Genomic DNA, 20,299 nt, shown 5'->3' with positions numbered 1-20,299 from the left:
CCTGTGTCAGAGGAAGCAAAGCAGCCCCAGAGTACCCATACACCCAAAAAGCTGTGTTTCATTCATTTGTTTGTGCCTTACTGTGAACCTCAGTGCCTCCTTAGTGCCACCAAGTTGTGCTGCAGGTCTTTTGCAGTCACTCAAGTGTTTCTGACCACCTGCCTCCTCAGGAATCTAGTGGCAGCCGGTGATGGCTTCCTCTTTCTGCCACGTCTTTTTGTATGATTTTCCTTGTTTATGCAAAGCAATGATCTCTTCTCTGAACTTTTTGGACAACTCTCTTGACTGAGCCATATTCCTAACATGCAGTCAAGCGTCACAAACCCTGAGCCAGTCCAGGTTATCTGATGTGTTTTATCTGAAGCACACCTGATGTAGTTAATGAAGCCCTTGATTTGCCATTTTGCAAATGTGTTGAATTTGAAGAAAGAACTTGTTATAGTAGTTGTATTGAGACATTTAAATTGGTCTCGTTGGTTTATTGCAAATAGCTTAAAGTTTGTCAATTTTGCTAACAAACCTAATTTGCACTGGGGGTTAGAACAATTTGATTCCACCAAAACTTTTAATGATTCATTTAAACGTCTTTAAGCCTGTGTACTTGATTTGTTTGTTTTTAATGTTCTTTTTTGACCAAGTACAGTTGAAACCAGAAGTTTCCATACACTATATAAAAAGACACATATGCATTTTTTTCTCACTGTCTGACATGAAATTAGAATAAACTTTTCCTGTTTTAGGTCAATTAGGATTACCAAAATTATTTATATTTGCTAAATGCCAGAATAATGAGAGGGGATTTTGTAATGCAATTTTTATTACATTCTTCAAAGTTAAAAGTTTAAATACACTAAGATTACTATGCCTTTAAACAAACTGGGACAGCTGATATCTGATAGGTTTATTGGCAACATCTGAGTTAATTAGAGACACACCTGTGGATGTAGTTTAAGGCACACCTGAAACACACTGCTTCTTTGTGTAACATCATTGGAAAGTCGAAAGAAATCAGCCAAGATATCAGGAAGAGAATTGTGGACTTGATAGATGGGAATGTCCAGCCATCATTCCGCTCAGGAAGGAGACAGGTTCTGTGTCCCAGAGATGAATGTGCTTTGGTCCGAAATGTGCATTTCAACCCAAGAACAAAAGCAAAAAACCTTGTGAAGATGCTGTCTGAAGCTGTGTCATTATCCATTAAGAATTTTAATGAAGAATCTTAAGAAACATAAAAAAGCCAGATTAATGTTTGCAAATGCACACAGGGACAGGGACAAAGACTTTAATTTTTGGAGACATGTCCTGTGGTCTGACGAAACTAAAATTAAACTGTTTCACTATAATGACCATTGTTATGTTTGGAGGAAAAAGGGAGAAGCTTGCAAGCCTGAGAGCACCTTCCCAACTGTGAAACACGGGGTAGAAATACTGAAGCAACATCTCAAGACATCAGCCAGGGAGTTAAAGCTTGGGCGCAAATGGGGCTTGCAAGTGTACAATGACCCGAAGCAAACTGCCAAACTGGTTACAAAAGTGGCTTAAGGAGAACAAAGTCAATGTTTTCTCAATCTCAATCCATTTGAAAATTAATGGGCAAAGCTGAAAAGGCATGTGCTAGCAGGTTTGTCAGGAGGAATGGACAATGGTACCAAACATTAATTAAATGTATTTAAATGTTTGACTTTGAGTATTAATAAGTAATACAAATGATTCTCATTATTTGTAGTGAATAGAAATAATTTTGGTAATCCTAATTGACCTAAAACAGGAAAACGTTTATTCTGATTTCATGCCAGACTGAGAAACAAATGCATATGTGTCTTTTTATATAGTGTATGTAAACCTCTGGTTTTAGCTGTATGTGTTCATGTTTATGTACCAGTTCCACCAAAACAAAGATGTAAATATACTCTGCAAATCTGTATGGTCTGGATGGAGTTGGGTAGTTCAGGTCCAGAAAGTAGCACCCCAGTGTTGTGTTCCAACTGCCTGGCATCTCAAAATAGCTCAAATTATGAATGTGAAAACAGAAACCTGGAGAGGATTTTACAAACTTTTACATGGATGTTTGCTTTCACATGCATTCAGTGGATTCAAATCAGGAAAGAAAACAGTGCAGCAATGATCAAACTATAGTTGGAAATCTTTCAAAAAGCCTCTTTGTTTTTTTCTCCAGCTCTTCATCACCACCGCTGTGCTTATGAACCAAGAGTGTGTGCAAAGAAAAGCAGGCGAAGAAAGACAGACAGTATTAGAACCAGAGCAGTACAACAGTGACTCTTCAGTGACTGAACATTGCACAAAGGCAACCTGAAAAAAGGCAGGACACAAATAAAATGTTAAAATGAGTGTAAATGAGTGTAAATGAGTAAAATTGTTGTTTTCCTCTGTAGAAATAGATAAATGAGTAGGAGGCAAAATAAGCAGAAGAGCAGAACAGAGTAACGCACACTGTTTTTCTTCATTCAGGTCTAGATAACATAACCAGCAGCTCTAATAAAGAGAAGTGGGATGTTATAAGGGGAGATCAGTCTATCAGAAAGCCGATTTCTTCACTCTTGTACTGCCATCTAGACCAAAAAGCACAAGTCCTGTGAACTTCCACATAACTCTCCCTTCAAACGAACTCTTCTGTCTTTGCTGTCTTTCTTGCTTTCATTCCTACTCTCGTCACAGTGGCATGGGAAGATGTTAAATGGATAGTGAAACCATGCAAGGAAAAATGTAAACAATGACTAAGTGTAAACACACTCAGACCAGCTTGAAAAGACCATTCAGCCTTACATGATCACATCACTGCAAATGAATATCTGTAATGAATACTGTGTGTATATTCTACAGAAAGTAGAGTGGTGTCTCAGTGGTAGCTGAACTCTTTACCCCAAAAAGGTGGGCAGTCAAGTTCAATGTACCCCTTTGCCAGACATTTAAAAACTTGGCTTTTGATTTGACGTGTGAGTGTGTGTGTTTGTTTCATTCTAGTCGAGCCCCTTGATTGGTCAGTACTTGACCAAACTGACAAAAAGTAACACCCCTGTGCTGCTCTGCTCTTACATTTACATTTACATGTAAGGCATATAGCAGACGCTCTTATCCAGAGCCACTTACAAAAGGGCTTTGCTATTTAGCCAAAAATAACCTCAGCTAGTTTGAATAGACAAAAAATTCTAAGATATCTCTAAGTTTAGACTCTACTAAACACAAGTCAATAAGGTGACCACTCTACTATTCGTCCAAGTGCTCTCTGAAGAGGTGGCTTCAGTCTGCATTTTAAGACAGCGAGCGACTCGGCTGTTCAGACACCCAGGGGAAGTTTGTTCCACCACTTTGGTGCCAGGACAGAAAAAAGCCTGGACGTTTGTCTTCCGTGGATTTTGAGGGATGGCTGGTCAAGCCGAGCCGTACTCGAGGCTCAAAAGGCTCTTGGTGTGGATCGGCTTTTGACCATTGCCATCAGGTATGGAGGGGCTGGTCCGTTCTTGGCTTTGTAGGCCAGCGTCAAGGTTTTAAATCTGATGCGGGCAGCAGCTGCAGGAAGCCAATCTTTTGAGGTCTATTTAAAGGTTTCTGGTGAAGTTTAAGTCTGGGACTGTGAGAAACCTTTAAGGGGCCCCTGGGGTAGTCATATGAGGATTCTGAGGTGTGTGTAGAAGGATTCTGCTGTAGAAGCCTCTAGTCTTTTTACAGGCTTCTTCCCTCTACCAGTGAAATGATTCCTGTGCCACTGGTTGTGACACAAGCCCAAAGCTTGAACACTCCACCCCATGCCTAACAGTTGGAGAGGTGTTCTTTTCATGAACATACCTTACCAAAATATTTTATCAGTCCACAGAACTCCAGAGTTTTTGTCTTTCTAGCAAACCTAGAGCAGTTTTTAGAAAGTTCTGATCTTCCAGACTATTAGAGGCTGTTTAACAATAGTATGAGCAATAGATCCATGACTATAACAAGCTGAGTAGCTCAGTAGTTTTCAGCAGTTGTCATTACTTCTAGGATTCCAAGGACATTCCAGAATCATTGGCTGCTCCAACCATGGCGGATGCTGGTGCCAGTTTAGACCTTCATCGGGTGTTCCCTCTTGCCTGTTCTGTAAACTAGTTTCATCAGAGACAACTTTATTTGCCTCACCTGCAAATATCTTTATTATCCGCAGCTGGATAATATGGACTTTTGGGCCTGGTTTGACTGCCCCACTAAAACTCCTCAGTCATAGACATTCTATACTAAACTAAGTTCCCCATCTGTTCAAACCATCCTATTCTGTCCATACATGGATTTATTGCTCATATTCATTCTTATTTAACATTGATTAATCTGAATGTTCCTTTCATTGCTTACTATTTTCCTACTTTTCAGGAAATTCTGCCTGCTCTGATATCCAGTGTCAGCCAGAGGAGAACTGAGTTTAGCAGACATCTGTGAGATCTCTGTAAAGCAACTTTGTGACAATGGCAATTGTAAAGACATATATAGAGAAGCTATTTCTGTTATTTTTGTATTTGGGTTTTTTATTTTAGCACAAATAAATCATGCATCTGCCACTGATCATTTTTTGTTGTATTCTTCATTTGCTGCTGTAATACAGGAACAGGCTTTAGGTAAATTGTTAGTGATTGTATTGCAAACAGTTATTAGGACTTGCTTGAAGAGGAAGCAGAAATTGTACTAAGAGTAAAGAAAGGTGTAACCGAGGTTTGCACACCACCATAGCTCCATGGTGACTCAGTCATAATGCAAACTTGTACCAGTTCACATTCACATCCCGGCCAGTCCACCTGCTTTCTAAGCAGCCATCTAATCAAGGATGATTATTGTTTTTCTAACATAGAGCACAGCGAATGACTTTCATTTAAAACTGTAGTTGTATTCTATGTATATTAATCTGTGTACATGCTGTACATGTCACTGATATATTTGTTACTGCTAATGTCAGTAATTTGTTAAACAATAAATATAAAATATGGATTTTGTAGGTAACTGAAACCAGGCTGTAAAAGCATGTGAGTGATTAATAGCATTTTGTGCTGTACTGTTGAGTAAACAAACAGTCACCCATAAAACCACCAGGCACCAGGTAGTAAATGCCTCCCCCTGCTGACTGTATTAGGAATATTCTGTGATGGTGGATACAATTCAACTTCCACTGGCATCTGATCTGTATCAGAGCATACAAATTCATGGGTACCTTCTGTGCACGTCCTGCGTTCAGCTACACAACAGACAGGCACTAGTGACAGTAAAGATGAGTTTAATATCCACCATCAGAAAAAATAAACACACTGTTGTCTTATTTCCCACACAGTCACTCAAGCATTAGGCCTGAAGATTATTCAGTTTCTTGAATGAGGCTCTGCTCTTCTTTTTGTTCTTCGTAAGTGGTCTGTTCTGTTCCCTCTTCAGACAAACCCTGACCTACAAGGAAAACAAAGACTTTTGCTTTTCAAAGAAATCATTGGGAACAAATCAACACAGTGCAGCTGATCAGTCAATACATGTTTAGTGTCTAAGAATTGCTGTAGTGCTGTAAAGCTAATGTAATGGAATCTCTGCCAAGCTTTTTTTCAGTGGCACAGGCTTCTATTAAGCTCCCCTTGTGTGTTTTAAGGTGGTAGTAACAATAGGCTCCTACAGATGACATTGCACAAGGATGATCGTACTGTAAATACCTGTGGGGTTCAAAGATTTAATTCCAGTGCAGTGAATGTCTCGTTCGATGTGTGGAAAGTGAGAATCAACAATGAATGATTGTATTCGGGCGTGCCAAAGCCCATAGAGTGAAGGAAGTAGCTGAATTTGCAGGTGTGTGGAAGCGTACGATCATACAGGTCTACCAGCAGTGGCAAAAATCTGTAGTCCACACAGTCTAGACAGGGACTGCTGGCGTGTTCCATGCCTTGCGAATGAAAGTCGATTCACTTCCAGGCAAGAATTGCTTCTAGACATCAACGCAGAGTATCCTGCATCCTGGAGCACCCCTTGCCCTTTATGATATCTGGTTTGTTGAATCAGGTGTGTTAAAATAGGGAGAACTAAAATGTGAAGGGCAATGTGTCTTCAACAACCAGAGATGGGCATTTGCTTTAAATTGAGACATGCTTTAAATTATTTGATGATAAACAATCAGTTCTAAACATTGCAGAGGCCTCCACATGTTGACTGTGTCGATGAAGTGATAAAAGCAAGATACAAACTAACTTCAGCTACTTCAAACCACGGCAGATGTTTCCTGTATGTGTGTATTGTATGTGTGTACCAGAAGAGACGTCGTCCTTAGCTGAGGTACAGAATGAAAGACAAGTCACAGCTTTGGGTTTCCATTTCAGTATAGTGGTGGTGACAGGTTCCTCTTCCTCTGCATTTCCTTTCTCCTGCAATCCAAAGATGATCAATTCAGGAAGAGCTTAACTAATGCAAACTTACACTATTACTATTTACTGCACTCACACAGTTTTGTTCCAGTTTTTTGGAAGATACTTATATGTTTTAAAAGGCTTGATGTGTATGTTTGCTCATGTTGACCAAAATGTAGATATTGTAAAGCATAAATTATATAAAAAACACACACATCAAACTTTAAAACATTTGAAACTCCAGTGTCCAACTTCAACTAAGAGGATTCACTAAGGCCAAACCTTCTAGCAGTGACAGAAATAAGCACGTTAGGGTAGATCTTCTACTTTCATGAGCCTCTGTTGGCATGCACAAAGGCCACAGTCAAACTACACTAGAACAGAGAGGCACAGCAACAGTCTCTTGATCTGGTCGCGTAGAACCTCATCTCCTAAGGTTGTTATGGAGATATAGCGCTCAGCCTGAAGAGAATGCTGGGAACGCAACATCAAGGCCTTCCCATCCTTAACGGTCCCTTCGTCTAGTGCTGGCTGGAGTTTCAGCAGGGGAAGACACTTTAATCAATTAGAACATGTATCAAGTGCACCATACTTTATATCTGAAAGACAGCATCTTGTTTATATTATTGTTTCACTAGGTCACATACGTCTTCATTTCATGTGGCTGAATTCACAGTGCCATGTGCATACTTTCAGTCATCATAATCCAACAGAGAAGAAAGCTGACTGACTGGAATGCAGCCACAAAAAAAATATCTTCCATACAACTCATATGTACTGAGCCAAAAACAGACCTGCTCCACCTGCAAGTACTCTCCATGCTGTTCGTAGCCACTGTCAAATACATACTTCCCTGGACCTAAGGGCTGGGAAAAATGAAATAATGATGCAATAGAAACACATGTATCCATTCTAAGCAAAGGGAATGTTATAGGAAAAGAACTGACTTACGTAGTTGTTGAAAAAGTTGCCCTGGTATCTATGGTTTAGATGGATAAGCTCTCCAGCAGACTCCATCTTACCCTTAACCCATGTGCCAACATATTTAGAGCCTGTATCATGGTACGTATAGACTCCCTGGCCATGCCTGTGAGGCAGACAGATAAGGAGGGTTAAGAAAAGGCAGCGGATAAAACTTTCATTCAGAAGAAATGGATTAACATTACTTATCCTAAGTCTAATAACGAATAGTCTAATAGATCTGTAGAGATTTTTCTTCATGTATTACTATTATTATTATTATTATTATTATTATTACCCAGTGACAGTTTACAGAGACAGATAGATAGATAAAATATATTTAGTGATTTAGTATTGATAAACATTGATTTAGAGCTACTTTTCTCTCCAAAAACAAGAAACGAATTGGTAAGTTTTACAAGTACATTACAAGTACAGTATATTAAAGATAGTAAGTTAATAATTTCTTTCAAAAAATTCATTTCTAATATTTTTTGGGCCCTGTCAGTCACAGGCCCTCAGAATTGTTTGCAGCTACTCTCAGCTATGATGAATACCATTGTCCAAGGAAACTGAACAAATCCAAAATAATAAACATTGGTGACAGTCACAGTCTTTGTGAAAAGTGGGCTTTAAGAGAAATGTTCTTCTTAAGAACAACCCCAGTTTCTCTTCCAGATCAGACAGGCTTGAGCAAGTAAAAGTACCAAAACATCTCTGTATGTGATCTGTAGAGACATTATAAATGAAGAGACCAACCACTGGTTGAAAAATGAATGGGAGTTCTTGTAACGCTCATCATGTCTACTCTTATAGTCCCTCCTTTCAACTAAATGAGCTAATCAGCATGCTGGTTACACCACGAGTGGAGGAACCACCCTCAAACTGCCTTTTTAAGCCAAACTCTACAAACTACTCATGACGTTTTGCTCAGATTTGATCAGTGATTTTTGACAAGAAAAGTCTCTCCTCATTAATAGAGGTAGACGCCTGGAAATAACTGAAATAACTGTCTGGCAGCATTGCAAAGATGGCCATCTAGTAAACAGTCTTACCTCTGATGCTGCAGCCACTCTCCGTCATATGTGTCCCCGTTAGAATATGTATAAATGCCGTGACCTTGCCGTTGGTCATCCACCCAGGAGCCTAACAGAGAAAAGAAAGGAAGCAAACCAGATAGTTGGTATTATTCACCTATGGTGTCGTAAGCTTTCCTTATTCTGACGAATCTAAAGTACCTCTCACCTTCATATTTGGAACCATCTGGGTAGTAGAAAATACCCTGTCCATGCTTCAAGTTCATGTAATATTCCCCTATGTATCGAGCCCGGCTCCTAAATTTGTATGTTCCCTGAAAATCAGTAAACAGTAACTAATACAAGCCTGCTTACACCAATATTTCATCAGTGGGTAAAACTGAGTGTAAAGGGGTCTAAGTTTCAACTCGTCGAAGTGTTAGAAGTTAGATATCCTCTATGCACGCTTTGCTGATGCATGATTAAAGTGTCAAAAGAAATTACCCGACCGGATCTTTCCCCGTGTTTATACAGTCCTTCATAAATGTCTCCGTTGGGCAGCACTGCTCTCCCAGACCCGTGTCTCTCCCCAGCCTCATTCCTCTCACCTTCATACTCCTGAAACACAACTAGCTGTAATCACCCCCAGATCTGGTGATACTGACGAAAAACTACTGAAAGTGACAGAGCTGGTGCTAGCTACTTACTCCAATATAAGTCCGCTCATCCTCTAAGTTTTCCGATCCGGAATCTGACATTGTTTATTATCAGGTAACAGAAGAGCGAAATAATGAGCTAGTGCTCGCTAAACAGCAGCGGCAGTCGAGGAGCGTTAGAGAAACGTTTACTGTTACCATGGCAATGCGCGTGTACGGGCTACAACAGACATGCGCAGAAGCCGTGTTTTTTTCCGGGGGGTTTCTTTCATTTCTTTCATTTAAAACCCCAAAGGATATTTTTAACCTGCTGCTACTGTGGTTAAACTGTTTGCTCCGACTAGACGTGCAGCTGCGAGACATTTTTTTTTTTAAAGTCAGCTCGTTTATGGATACGTTTTCATGGTTTTCATTGAGTTATTTTAGCAACTTTAGTAACTAACATATCACTGCGTTTTCTGTGTTTATTCTGTCATATATTTAAAAAAAAAACTCTCTGTAACACGAAATAACAGGATTATTTATTATCTAGTATTCTGACAAATATTCCGCTTTGAGCCGTAGGCGTGGCTATGTAATTAATATTCATAAACAATCCTACCAATTACAGTGCTACACTGAGCTCCTGGCCAATCCTGGAGCTGGAGGCGGGGCTTAAGGGAATTCGTGCGGGAGGGAGGCCCTCGTGACACACATGTTGATTAGATTGTGAGGACCACGTGATCGCTGTCATTTAGCGAAACAAGGAAGCGAGAGGACGGAGTGGAGGAAAGTTTCGCTCCACGGAGTCCAACATGAAACGTCCAGCGTCCGCTGTTTGCTCGCATTTCCAGGTTTGGGTCCTTGCTCTGATCAGTTCTCAGAGTATTTATGGGATGCAAGTCTGGCCTGTTCCTTATAGGTAAGAGCGCTGACTGTGTGTTTTATCTCCTATCTTAACAGTTCTGTTTGAGCTGTGTTTCTGCAGCGATGTAACTTCTGCTTTTTAACCTGGACTTTTAACATCACTCTAGATAAGCATTAATCTTTCAACCAGTCCAATACCAATACTTAGCCTGTTGTTTTATAGTCCACAGCTCAGCTGACCGGCGTTATAGTGACCTGCACTGTCAGGTCGCCCACAATGCTGCTATTGGCTGAGGAAGCGCTCTTGTCTGTATTAGATTACAGGCCTCACTCACACTCTTGTGTGTTTCTCTGTTGGCCCATTTACAGGCGATTTGACCGTCGTCCAGACACTGACCCATACTGTCAAGCACTCTATCCCTTCTGTCCCACCGGGGACCCAGATGGTCGTATTCCCTACATGAGGGACTCTGATGTGATTTCGGTGTTTCGTCTGCAGACTCCGGTGTGGGAATTTAAATACGGGGATCTTTTGGGAAAGTTTGTAAGTTCCTCATGCAGAAGATATTCAGTACAACAACGTATCATTACTGTGAAGCAGAAATCTTGCATCTTCATCTTCATTTTACTTTCTGATATAATCTGAATCTGGCAGTTCTCCTTTACATGGTGGCGAGATGTCATGATGAATGGAGCAATAGAAATGCTCCAATGCAGTAAAGTCTCGTTACTTTGACTTTAAATTAGACTGAAGATTTTTTTTTCCTTTCTACATGCTGGTTGCCATTTTGGAGATATGAGATTTTTGCATAACAGTGATGACATGTTAGCTAGATTGCGTTTGTTATGAGAGATCACATGATCAGATAAAGTTAATGTCATTAACTTACCTAACTTACTTAACCACACAGACACTGATATTTTACAGTCTTTATAACACAAGTTATCATGGATATCATGGATAACATGGATATCATGGATCACAGTATGCTGGTACGAATACCCTGCTTCTGTTTTTTTTGTTTTAGCATATAATGCATGATGCCATTGGGTTTTCCAGCTCAGAGACGCAAAGAAATTATACTATGGAATGGTATGAGCTCTTCCAGCTTGGAAACTGCACTTTTCCTCACGAAAAAGAGGACACACCAGCTCCTTTTTGGTGTAATCAAGGAGCTGCCTGCTTCTTCGAGGGCATAGATGATGAGCACTGGCAACAGAACGGAACGCTGGAGAAAGTGGGGGAAATGTCAGGTACAGCGCTCAGTGCAGAGGATTTTAGTGCCTTGAGTTAACCGTGCTGTTCACTTGCTAAACAACAAAGGTCACTGTTTTTTCTCTTTTCTTCTAGGTGAGCAGTTTAACAATCTGGCACGATGGGTTCAGGAGGACAATGAGACAGGGATTTATTATGAGACATGGACAGTGCGGTCAGACCCAGAGCCCAACTCCACTACATGGTTTGAGTCGTATGACTGCTCACAGTTTGTGCATCGCACATACAGGAAAATACAAGAGCTGGGAGCCAAGCTCTCGAGCAAAAGTCAGACAAACTACACCAAAATATACCTGTACAGCGGAGAGCCGACCTACCTCGGGGATGAAGCCACTATCTTCGGTCAATCCTCCATGAAAGCTCTGGCTGCAGATATCAGAAAGTTTTACCACTCTTTCCAGCCTCATCAGTCAATGATTCAGTTCGTCCTCAGCCTGATGGAAGCCTATAAAAAAGTAGTACTGGAGAAGACTTTCTATTTGTACTACAACTTTGAGTACTGGCACTTACCAATGAAGGCACCTTACATCCAAATTACTTATGAGGAAGTTCCTTTGCCACACTAATGACTGCTTTTTTACGTAAAGGATTTTACTGCCAGGATTGGATGATAATCATGGTGTAAGTTTACAGTCAGAAAGACGCTGTGTGAATTACTTGTTAATTGTGAATATCTAACAAGTCTGACTAACTACAGACTAATGGGCTCATATTTGACAATTTGTATATACCAAAACCAGATTATTAATTTTTCATCATCACTTTTTAGCCCTTAGAATGAAACAGACTGCTTGTTTTTGTGCTTTTTAAGACTAATAAGTAAATAAGCACTGTTCTGATTGGCTGCATTGTGTTGCATTGTTCTAAACACAGTCTGCTCTTTATAACGTCAGAGGAAATGGGTGGGGCTTAGCTATGTATGCTGTATGCTGAGTATGTGGACATCAATATGCAAAATCTCTTTTCTCCAAAATGGTAACTTTACAGGAGAAGGGAAACAAACTGAGCTTTGAAAGAAGGGCAATGTAAACTAATTTTATTTTAAATCACAAAACATTGCAGCTGGTCCATTGATCATGTTTTATTTTGACACTATGTGGAGAATAGCTACTAGATTCACATTGTCAGTGAAAAAGGTTGAAGATGTGACGTGTTGGCCTTCATTACATCACAAAAACAATGAATGAAGTTTATTTTTTTTTCCATTGTTTGGCTGTGGAGTGGATGGTACATTTGGACAGTTTGGCAGTGTTTACATATTACATATTACTATTAAAAGCTAGGAGGAGTTTTTTCATGCCCTTTAATTATTGTTGGAGTAATATTTCAGTGATATTTTGCTATATATGAAAAATCCAAGCTGCTTTATTAATGTAACTGCACAAATCTGGTATCTTCTGAAATGAACAGTCTAAACATCTGGAATTTTATTTTTGATGGATTTATTAGAACAATTGAAAATTATAGGTGTATGTTAAATGACACTGGCTAGGAGTCAATTTCAGAGATTTCACTCGTAAATCGGTATGTACAGAGTGACAGCTGGGATTGTGGGCAAAAGCACAGCATCGACAAACTTGATCTTGACTCAACAAACTGAACATAAGACTAAATCCAATTCTACCAGATAGCTCTACAGAGGTATACTCATCAAGTGTAACTTAACAGAAACCAACATATTTAAGCTTCTATTACCACCTCTGAAAAGATGAAAACATTATAATGCAATTGGTTGATTAATATGAAGGTTTAAGAATAAGTTATACAAATAATTAAATCTAATTACAAGGAAGGGTAGGAGATCTACCTAAGAAGCATTCTCACTCAAACGAAAGATCAGCTTTAAAACTTCAAACCCTGACAGAGTTTGGATGCAAGAGAAATAAAAGTACATTTCTATTCATAATCAAACACACAGCGTTTTATATATACAGACATAACAGGACTTCCTTCTTAAAGGAAAAAAAAAAAGATGTGCTTCAATCCAGCGACGAGAGCTACTTGAACTGAAACAATGTTGAAACATGCAGTCAGATTCAGAACACATTTCCTATTTTACAAACTATTTAATGGGTGAAACAAAACCAGAACAAGGTTCAAGATGCAAGATGTTGAATTAGATCACACTTGGTCTATTGGTTTTGCAAAGTCATACCTACTGGTTCTAGATGCCACAAATTCATTAAGACACTTTCAAATTCCTTCGAAGTTAAATGACCTTACCCTACTCTCTCAGGTTGTCTGAACTGAGGGTGTTATTATGCGGCCTCAGCTTCACTACGTACTGCTGCTACACTCATACGCTCTCCTGACAAAGAGAACTCAATGCTTACTTACAGATTAACCAACAAAACCATAATTTCTTAGATATTATACATATCATATATGATTCATTTGGTTTGCATTTAAGGTGCTTTATATTTACTGTACAAAACCGTACAAAAATCACTGCCTTAGCAGGAGGAAATCTGTTTAAATTAGATTACAAAATTCATAGGTAGTATCTGAATTCTGTGTGCATCAAAGACTTAAGCCCAACTCTCCTTTTGTTTATGGTGGATCTATACAGGCCTTACAGTCAAAATGACTTACTATGCTATTTCTACCCTCATTAAAGGCTCATTTATGCTCAACATTAAAAAAACGGACATGGCTTAAATGCCCCTATATTTGACTCTGAACTGCCCTCTAGTGGATGTGTTCCTTGTCATCCATGCCAACCTAAAGGATGAATAGATGCATGGTTTCCTGATTACAAACCGATTTTAAAACAACAGCAGGTTGTAACATTAGTCAGCTGCTGTAATCAATGAAGATTTCGCACTGTTAGTAAATTCTTATTACCTCAATAATTAAATACAATTTCAGAGTTGGATCTGTTTTTATTCTGTGTTTCATATGTTTTATCTTCTAAGATTTTTGGTTAAGGAGCTGGGATTTTTGGATCCCCTCGGAATATTAAACTTTTTCTATCCATATTCGCTCCCAACTCCTTGTCATTGTTGCTCTCCAGCAAGAAGGCTGCTTTCTGCCCCCTGCTTGTGCGCACATATCTGTGTTGATAAACCCTTCTATACAAGTATGTGGGCAGTACATTTTCAAACATAAAGGAGTATAAATGAGCCTTTTCTCTCCAATTCCTACCTTCATGTTTTAGCACTACTAGTAATGCAACAGCCATACATTCAAAACAGGGCCAAATAGTCTGCTTTTGGAAACACCTTTTTTTGCCAAAGTTCGTCCCTTTAGCACAAGGAGACTGATATAATGTACTTGAAGAAAAACACACAATAACAAATGAGAATGTAAGCAGGAAGAGCAAGTACAATAAAGCTGCAAATGTTTATGGTACAAGACAGAAGGTGCTACTGAGCAAAGAACGTTCTAAAATTATGCACTTCTGTGTCAACCACAGTTATTCAAAGCCAAGAAAGCAGCCAGTCACACTTCCTTGCCTTGAGCTTCGCTTTAAAAAACAACTTTTTATCAAAAAACTAAATCCCATGACTTGTTGGCTTGGAGCTGATGGTTGCTCAGTAGCACTACCTTCTGGACAAGGTCAGTATAATTCATAAATAAATCCTCGATTCCTCCACTATCGTTGACAACAACTCACTCCCCACAATATCTGAAACAACATAGATAAATGAAAACTGCAATATTTATACAAACCCAAGGAGTCAGGCAAGAGCAACACTCCTAAATCCTAAATTTAGGCTGTAGAAGAATGACTAAAAATGTGGACACTGGGACTACACAAACGATTAGCCTAACATGGTTAAAAATTATGCTGGCCTTTTTGTGTGCTCTATTATGTGATTCAATTACAGTACAAAAGCTTTACTACATTGTAGTTTTCCTCATTATGAGCTGGATACAAGCTTATATTATACTTTTTAGCATATACTCACAGCAATTGCAGCAGTCTCATAAAAACAAGCACAAATACAATTCTAATGAAGAGCATGATCCTGTGGAGAAGCTGTGATTCAATTTTGTAACACAAAAGCCACTGATATAAAAATCAAGATCTCAAACACATGAAGGGAAGTTCCACAGTACTTCTTAAAACTAAACGGGTGAGCGGATGATGGTTTACTGCCTAAAGGGCAAAGGAGTGAACTGGCCTGCAAAGGTTTTACCAGGTAGGCATCATATCAGGGAACCAGACACGGCCAAGGTGTTTGGACACCTCCCAGTGGATCTCGTCCAGGCTGTATTTGTGATCAGGGATGAGCACTTCCTCCATGATGGACAGCTGTGAGAGGCGTCGGCCACACATCTTCACAAACTCAACAAACGCACTGCACGACACTTCACACTCCCCCAGGCCGATGGAGGATAAGTGCGTGCAGCGTCCAGCGATGCGAATGAGCTCCTCATCTAGTGGCCGCAGGCCATTAGCGCAGACCACAAGCTCCACAAGCCGGGGGCAGTTCATGCCCACGCGACCGAGCACGTCCTTACTGACTGAGCGGCCAAAGTAGAGGTGCGTGACAGGAATTTCATCACGGAAGAATGGACCAAATTCTTCCTCATAGAGGAAGAAGTACATGACCAGATTGAACTTTGGGGAATGGCGGACCATGGCATCCCAGCTGCTTTTCTTGATAGTATGGAACTGCTGACCAGGGTTTTCACTCACCACGTCAATGCGAAGGTGCTCCAGATGCACATGCTTTTCTGAGGAGAGTGCAAGGAGGAGATCGTCACTCAGCAAGTGGTAATTCAGCGCCAGTTCCCTCAAGCCATGGCACTGATCAGCAACACACAGGATACCTGAAGACAGCAGTAAAGGTACAATTTGCAATTCTGTTAATGACATAAAATTTAAAGAGATGTAATGTATGTAAACCATATGTAACCATGATGTACTGCAAGAAACTCTGTGGGATGCCTCTGTGGCAAAGTGATCTTTCTTTAGTAAATCAGTAATAATAAGACATACCAGCAGGTGAGACATGTGGGCAGCTGCTCATCTTCAGCAGTTTAAGTGTATCACTGTTGTTGGCCACCAGGACCTTGAGGGATGGATCATCAACTGGCGTATCATCAATCTTGAGTGACGACAGAGACTTGGAGTTGACGAACACCACTGTCAGCGCTGAGATAAAGTGGGACTGAGGATATTAAGAAGAAAGCGATTCGGTCAAAAAAATGCCATCTAGCATTCTTTTTTTTTTTTTGCATTTATTTTAATATGACAGCTTACCTTGGGTAACTCCATGAAGCTCGGCCGTGCTGTAGAAATGAGCCCGAGGGTCTTTAGTGAGCAGTTTACTAGCTGAGAGAGGATGTCACATGCCGCCTCTGCTGATTCTGTACTGCTGTCCACCTAAAAAGGCATGGTCCATAATTTACACAGTGCGAAAAATAAACAATCAGAAGGCAACATTGGGACCAAAAATCTACTAAAGCAAACATACAATCCGGCAAAATTTGGAGACAAAACGCATGCTAAGTCAGAACGTATCCTGAGCCTGTGGAGCTGTTATGGTATACTTTTGCATTCCTTCTAGTGTTCCTTTTTATATTAATCATGAAAGAAATACCTTGACAACCCTCTCACCTTAAAGCTGACATACTGTAAATGATTCGAGTGCTTCTTGATGATCTGCTTGATGAGATCAGGATGGGTGGCCTTTAGGTAGGAGCTTGCAGGTTGGGTGAGTTCAAACTCAAAGCATCTCCAGAGCTCAGGCATGTGAAAGGCTTGGTTCCAGCCATGACACACCTGAGCAGCGAAGGCTCGGTCTAGGAGTGGCAGGTACTGAAAGATGCGCAGCAGTATTTCCTGGGGTAGCCACGCCCAGTCGGATGCCAGATCTCCAGAATTCTCACTAGGACATCTAGCTCTTTTGCAAACCTCCGTCAGTTCCTCACAGGAGCTGCTACCGCCCTCTTGGTCTCTGCTCAGTCTTCTTTTCATTCTTAGGTGAAACAAGAATAGCAATAAAGACATTTATTCTTTACATTTCAATGCAGACTTGAGTCTTGACCTGAACAGATGTATTTTTGGACAAGAATAGTGGTTATTAGGAGAGAGACACAATAACAGTAACAGCAACCATTTTTTTGTGTGCCATACAGACCTATTTCCTAACGACGTACAGCAAGTTTTCTACCATGGAAAAAAACAACTAACCAAGCAAAAACAAATGTGGAAATTAAAATATACAGCTTATATCAAATATGTTACACAAAATGGCAACTTTGCACATGTAAAAATATACATTCCAAGTAATTTCTATTGGTGTATATGTCATGATACAATGTGAAGAACTGTCAAACATGCAAAAAAGATGAAGACTTGCAGCCACCTGAACCATGCACAGCTTTTCCTCCGCATATAAACACTGACTTTACTAAACAGCCTGAATAACCCCTTTACACAGTTTGCACGTTAGCTACTGGCTACATATCCAATAAGATGTGCAGCTGGCTAACTAAACTTCTAGCACTAGTTCTGGTGAAGCAGACTGACTGGCTGGGGCAGCTTCGTCAGTCGCAGCACTGTCTGTACCTAATTAGCGAGCTAGCGAGGTTAGCCAGCACAGCTAGCGCGAGCTACATGCGCTTACTGCACGTAACGACCGCACAGGCTGAGACCAGCTGCCAGAGGCTGAGACACACAGCTTAACCACTCAGCCGGGGAGCATTAGCTCACCTCACCTTCATATCCAACGCTCAATAAATCTGCTAGCTACATTTAGTCACATTAACCGCTCGACTGTTTAACCTAGCTCGTCATTCTGCTGGTCCTTCTGTCAAGCAGTGTCTCATAAACATCGGCTACCTGCTCTGTTTATAATCAGTTGACGTCGCTGAATCTGAAGCGGTGAAACCCGGTCACTGTGCTGTCAGCCCGGACCCACACTCCAAAACATCCGAACCAGAGAGACCCGGGGCATTGGATGTCCGCTAAAGAACCGGACGCTTCTAATCTTCTGGTGTGAAGGTGTTGTTTTGCTGGGAGCCCGTTTCTGCGTGTCCGTTACCAGCTGACCTAATTCCCGCGATCCGTCGCTGGAGCTCTGCTGCCGCCCCCGACCTGAAAATGGCGATGTTGTTCTGACGGCGAGCAAAGGATCATGGGAAGTGTTCAAACACGAGGCGGGCTGTTCAGACAGGCGCTGTGCTGAGAGGCTGAGACCCACTGTGAGCGTGTTTACTCACTACCAGAAATACTGAATACCCCGAAGAAAGGAGCTTTAATCAGTTGAATGATACAGCAAATGAACTATATATATATATATAAAAATTAATGATATATATATATATATATATATATAAAAATTAATTATATATATATATATATATATAAATTAATTATATATATATATAAATTAATTATATATATATATATAAATTAATTATATATATATATATAAATTAATTATATATATATATATATATATATATAAATAAATTAATTATATATATATTAGAGTAGCATGATATTTGGTCAATTTTGCCATTTAACCATTATTTAACCCATATATAAACACTGTTGATTTTAAAACCTACTGCTAGTCAGTTTCACCTGAAGATGGGTTAAAGCATGACTTACCTATTGGGAATTTAATAACGACCCTTGATTTGCTTAAGCTGTGCTGTAAAGCACCACCCAGGACTTTGTTCAAGTGGTGTTGTAACTACAGTGAGTATTTTAATGCACCGAAAAGGCAGTGGGTATAAAACTATATGAAAGACAGGGACAGACCATATCCTTGTTTTGAACAACAGTGTTGGATAGCGTAGGAAAGCATTAGCTATGGAAATGGATAAAATAAATAATTATAATAATAAAAAAATAATTTGTCTTCACAAGGGGCACTCATTCCTGAAAATGACACGAATGACTATTGTATCAAGGAGGGGAAAAACCACACAAGACATCCTTGTAATGTACCTTGCAGAACAGAGAATCTGGTTTATTACCATCCAACTCTATCCACCACAGATAATACAGAGCAGATTTACAATTAGCAGTTTTTTCTTTTACAGCAGCTGTTCATCACACTTCCACACATTCTCACACTTCCAAAAAGATTCACAATTTCTATTTTTTTTCTTCTTTTTTTTTGGTGTGAAGACTGGCCCCAGCCCAAATATTCTGTGTTGTTCTTACAATACAATGGTAGAACATACTCACCTTTAACGTTTTTGAAAAGACAGAAAAGGGTTTGTACCACATTAAACCATTGCAGAGTTAAAAGGGTTCACAATGACCCTCGGACATGTCAGATGTGGGCCCATCCACGTTTTCTGAGCACAGAGACGATGTTATACTTGCCAGGGGAAAACACAACGGCGTGTATCACTGTATAAAAATGTACAGTGGCTTTTATTGACATACATTCCATATGTTTACAGCTGCAAGATAGGAGGCACACCCAGTATTGCACTTCATTAAAAGTTCTGGCTCGAAACAAAACCCAGAATATCAAACAAAACTGAAGTGTAAAGTAGCAACATCTGAATACACCTATTTTGGATACTATCATTATATACAAGATTAGATAAATCGTACACTATTTTCCTCCCAACATAACATTCTTGACAGTCCACTTATATAATCTTACCAGAATCATTTCTGCCAAGCAATGATGCACTCAATTGTGGAGAATACTGTACAGGATTACGAAAAAGAGTCAGTTTACATATTGTTACACTTCAGTGATCGGGTGGTGTGCAACGTTTATGGGAGCCGAGGGTTACAACGGCTGCATGCAAACACGTCACACAAGTTTTCTCCATAGATTTTCTTTTTCATTTCCTATTTTCTTCAGGGTCCACTGACACAGAGAAACTGAATCCTGAAGCACAATGGCTCATCGCTGCCTCCTCAGAACCAGACATCCAGGGCGAATGCTCACAGGCCAGGCGTGTGCAGGAGTCTGCCGTTTTAGCAGGACAGGTAAAAGAGGGGCTCAAATAGGGAGTCAAACTGGGCCTGACTATTTAGAAGGTATGGGCATTTCTGCACACGCCACAACCCAGGGCAAACTCCTCTCCAGTGGGAGGATGCACAACATGTAGGGGACACTCGCTCCCTTCCAGCTGTTTACCCTTAGGACCTGTCAGATAAGAAGGAGAGAAAAGTATTAAATATTTGGATAATCTGCCCCCCACTCTTCACTAGTAATGAGATTATACATTATATAATGGAGGATAATTGTGTATTTCTCCAAA

The 20,299-nt window shown here is 40.1% G+C and overlaps 4 protein-coding genes across 18 annotated transcripts in view; 1 reads left to right on the top strand and 3 right to left on the bottom strand.

Annotated features, from left to right (window-relative positions):
- Positions 1–4,545: 4,545 nt before the first annotated feature.
- rsph1 (radial spoke head component 1) lies at positions 4,546–9,149 on the bottom strand. 2 transcript variants are annotated; one of them, XM_072685143.1, is made up of 8 exons: positions 9,034–9,149; positions 8,831–8,944; positions 8,556–8,661; positions 8,366–8,456; positions 7,302–7,437; positions 7,145–7,216; positions 6,254–6,368; positions 4,546–5,412 (listed from the first exon to the last, which is right to left on the bottom strand). In XM_072685143.1, exons 1-8 carry the CDS (start codon positions 9,082–9,084, stop codon positions 5,327–5,329), a joined length of 771 nt encoding a protein of 256 aa, XP_072541244.1. In that variant the 5' UTR covers positions 9,085–9,149; the 3' UTR covers positions 4,546–5,326. The 2 variants fall into 2 exon arrangements, with proteins under 2 accessions (XP_072541244.1, XP_072541245.1); XM_072685144.1 differs by having other exon boundaries at positions 7,154–7,216.
- Positions 9,150–9,733: 584 nt separating this feature from the next.
- Positions 9,734–12,401, top strand: cln5 (CLN5 intracellular trafficking protein). The gene is made up of 4 exons (XM_072685998.1): positions 9,734–9,883; positions 10,198–10,372; positions 10,857–11,082; positions 11,180–12,401. Exons 1-4 carry the CDS (start codon positions 9,777–9,779, stop codon positions 11,668–11,670), a joined length of 999 nt encoding a protein of 332 aa, XP_072542099.1. The 5' UTR covers positions 9,734–9,776; the 3' UTR covers positions 11,671–12,401.
- A 128-nt stretch (positions 12,402–12,529) lies between these two features.
- On the bottom strand, positions 12,530–18,160 carry fbxl3a (F-box and leucine-rich repeat protein 3a). The gene is made up of 5 exons (XM_072685996.1): positions 17,901–18,160; positions 16,674–17,034; positions 16,317–16,439; positions 16,053–16,224; positions 12,530–15,883 (listed from the first exon to the last, which is right to left on the bottom strand). Exons 2-5 carry the CDS (start codon positions 17,031–17,033, stop codon positions 15,243–15,245), a joined length of 1,296 nt encoding a protein of 431 aa, XP_072542097.1. The 5' UTR covers position 17,034; positions 17,901–18,160; the 3' UTR covers positions 12,530–15,242.
- Positions 18,161–19,005: 845 nt separating this feature from the next.
- The window catches only part of mycbp2 (MYC binding protein 2), a 60,903-nt gene continuing 59,609 nt past the window's right edge, over positions 19,006–20,299 (bottom strand). For all 14 annotated transcript variants that reach the window (XM_072685973.1, XM_072685982.1, XM_072685975.1 and 11 more), the window contains one exon: positions 19,006–20,184. In XM_072685973.1, the coding sequence (XP_072542074.1) occupies positions 20,069–20,184 (116 nt within the window). In that variant the 3' untranslated portion in view covers positions 19,006–20,068. The remainder of the gene's footprint in view (positions 20,185–20,299) is intronic.

Source organism: Salminus brasiliensis, chromosome 8 (assembly GCF_030463535.1).
Source record: "Salminus brasiliensis chromosome 8, fSalBra1.hap2, whole genome shotgun sequence".
Lineage (NCBI taxonomy): Eukaryota > Metazoa > Chordata > Actinopteri > Characiformes > Bryconidae > Salminus > Salminus brasiliensis.
This window is presented reverse-complemented; position numbering and strand designations above follow the sequence as displayed.

Coding starts and splice junctions, on each gene's coding strand:
- rsph1 (XM_072685143.1), bottom strand. CDS start 9,084: ATGTCAGATTCCGGATCGGAAAACTTAGAGGATGAGCGGACTTATATT. Junction 7,438..8,365: donor GAGTGGCTGCAGCATCAGAG/GTAAGACTGTTT, acceptor TCTGCCTCACAG/GCATGGCCAGGGAGTCTATA. Junction 5,413..6,253: donor TAAGGACGACGTCTCTTCTG/GTACACACATAC, acceptor TTTTCCTTGTAG/GTCAGGGTTTGTCTGAAGAG.
- cln5 (XM_072685998.1), top strand. CDS start 9,777: ATGAAACGTCCAGCGTCCGCTGTTTGCTCGCATTTCCAGGTTTGGGTC. Junction 10,373..10,856: donor GGGATCTTTTGGGAAAGTTT/GTAAGTTCCTCA, acceptor TTTTTGTTTTAG/CATATAATGCATGATGCCAT. Junction 11,083..11,179: donor GAAAGTGGGGGAAATGTCAG/GTACAGCGCTCA, acceptor CTTTTCTTCTAG/GTGAGCAGTTTAACAATCTG.
- fbxl3a (XM_072685996.1), bottom strand. CDS start 17,033: ATGAAAAGAAGACTGAGCAGAGACCAAGAGGGCGGTAGCAGCTCCTGT. Junction 16,440..16,673: donor TACAGTATGTCAGCTTTAAG/GTGAGAGGGTTG, acceptor ATGCCTTTTTAG/GTGGACAGCAGTACAGAATC. Junction 16,225..16,316: donor GCTTCATGGAGTTACCCAAG/GTAAGCTGTCAT, acceptor TAATATCCTCAG/TCCCACTTTATCTCAGCGCT.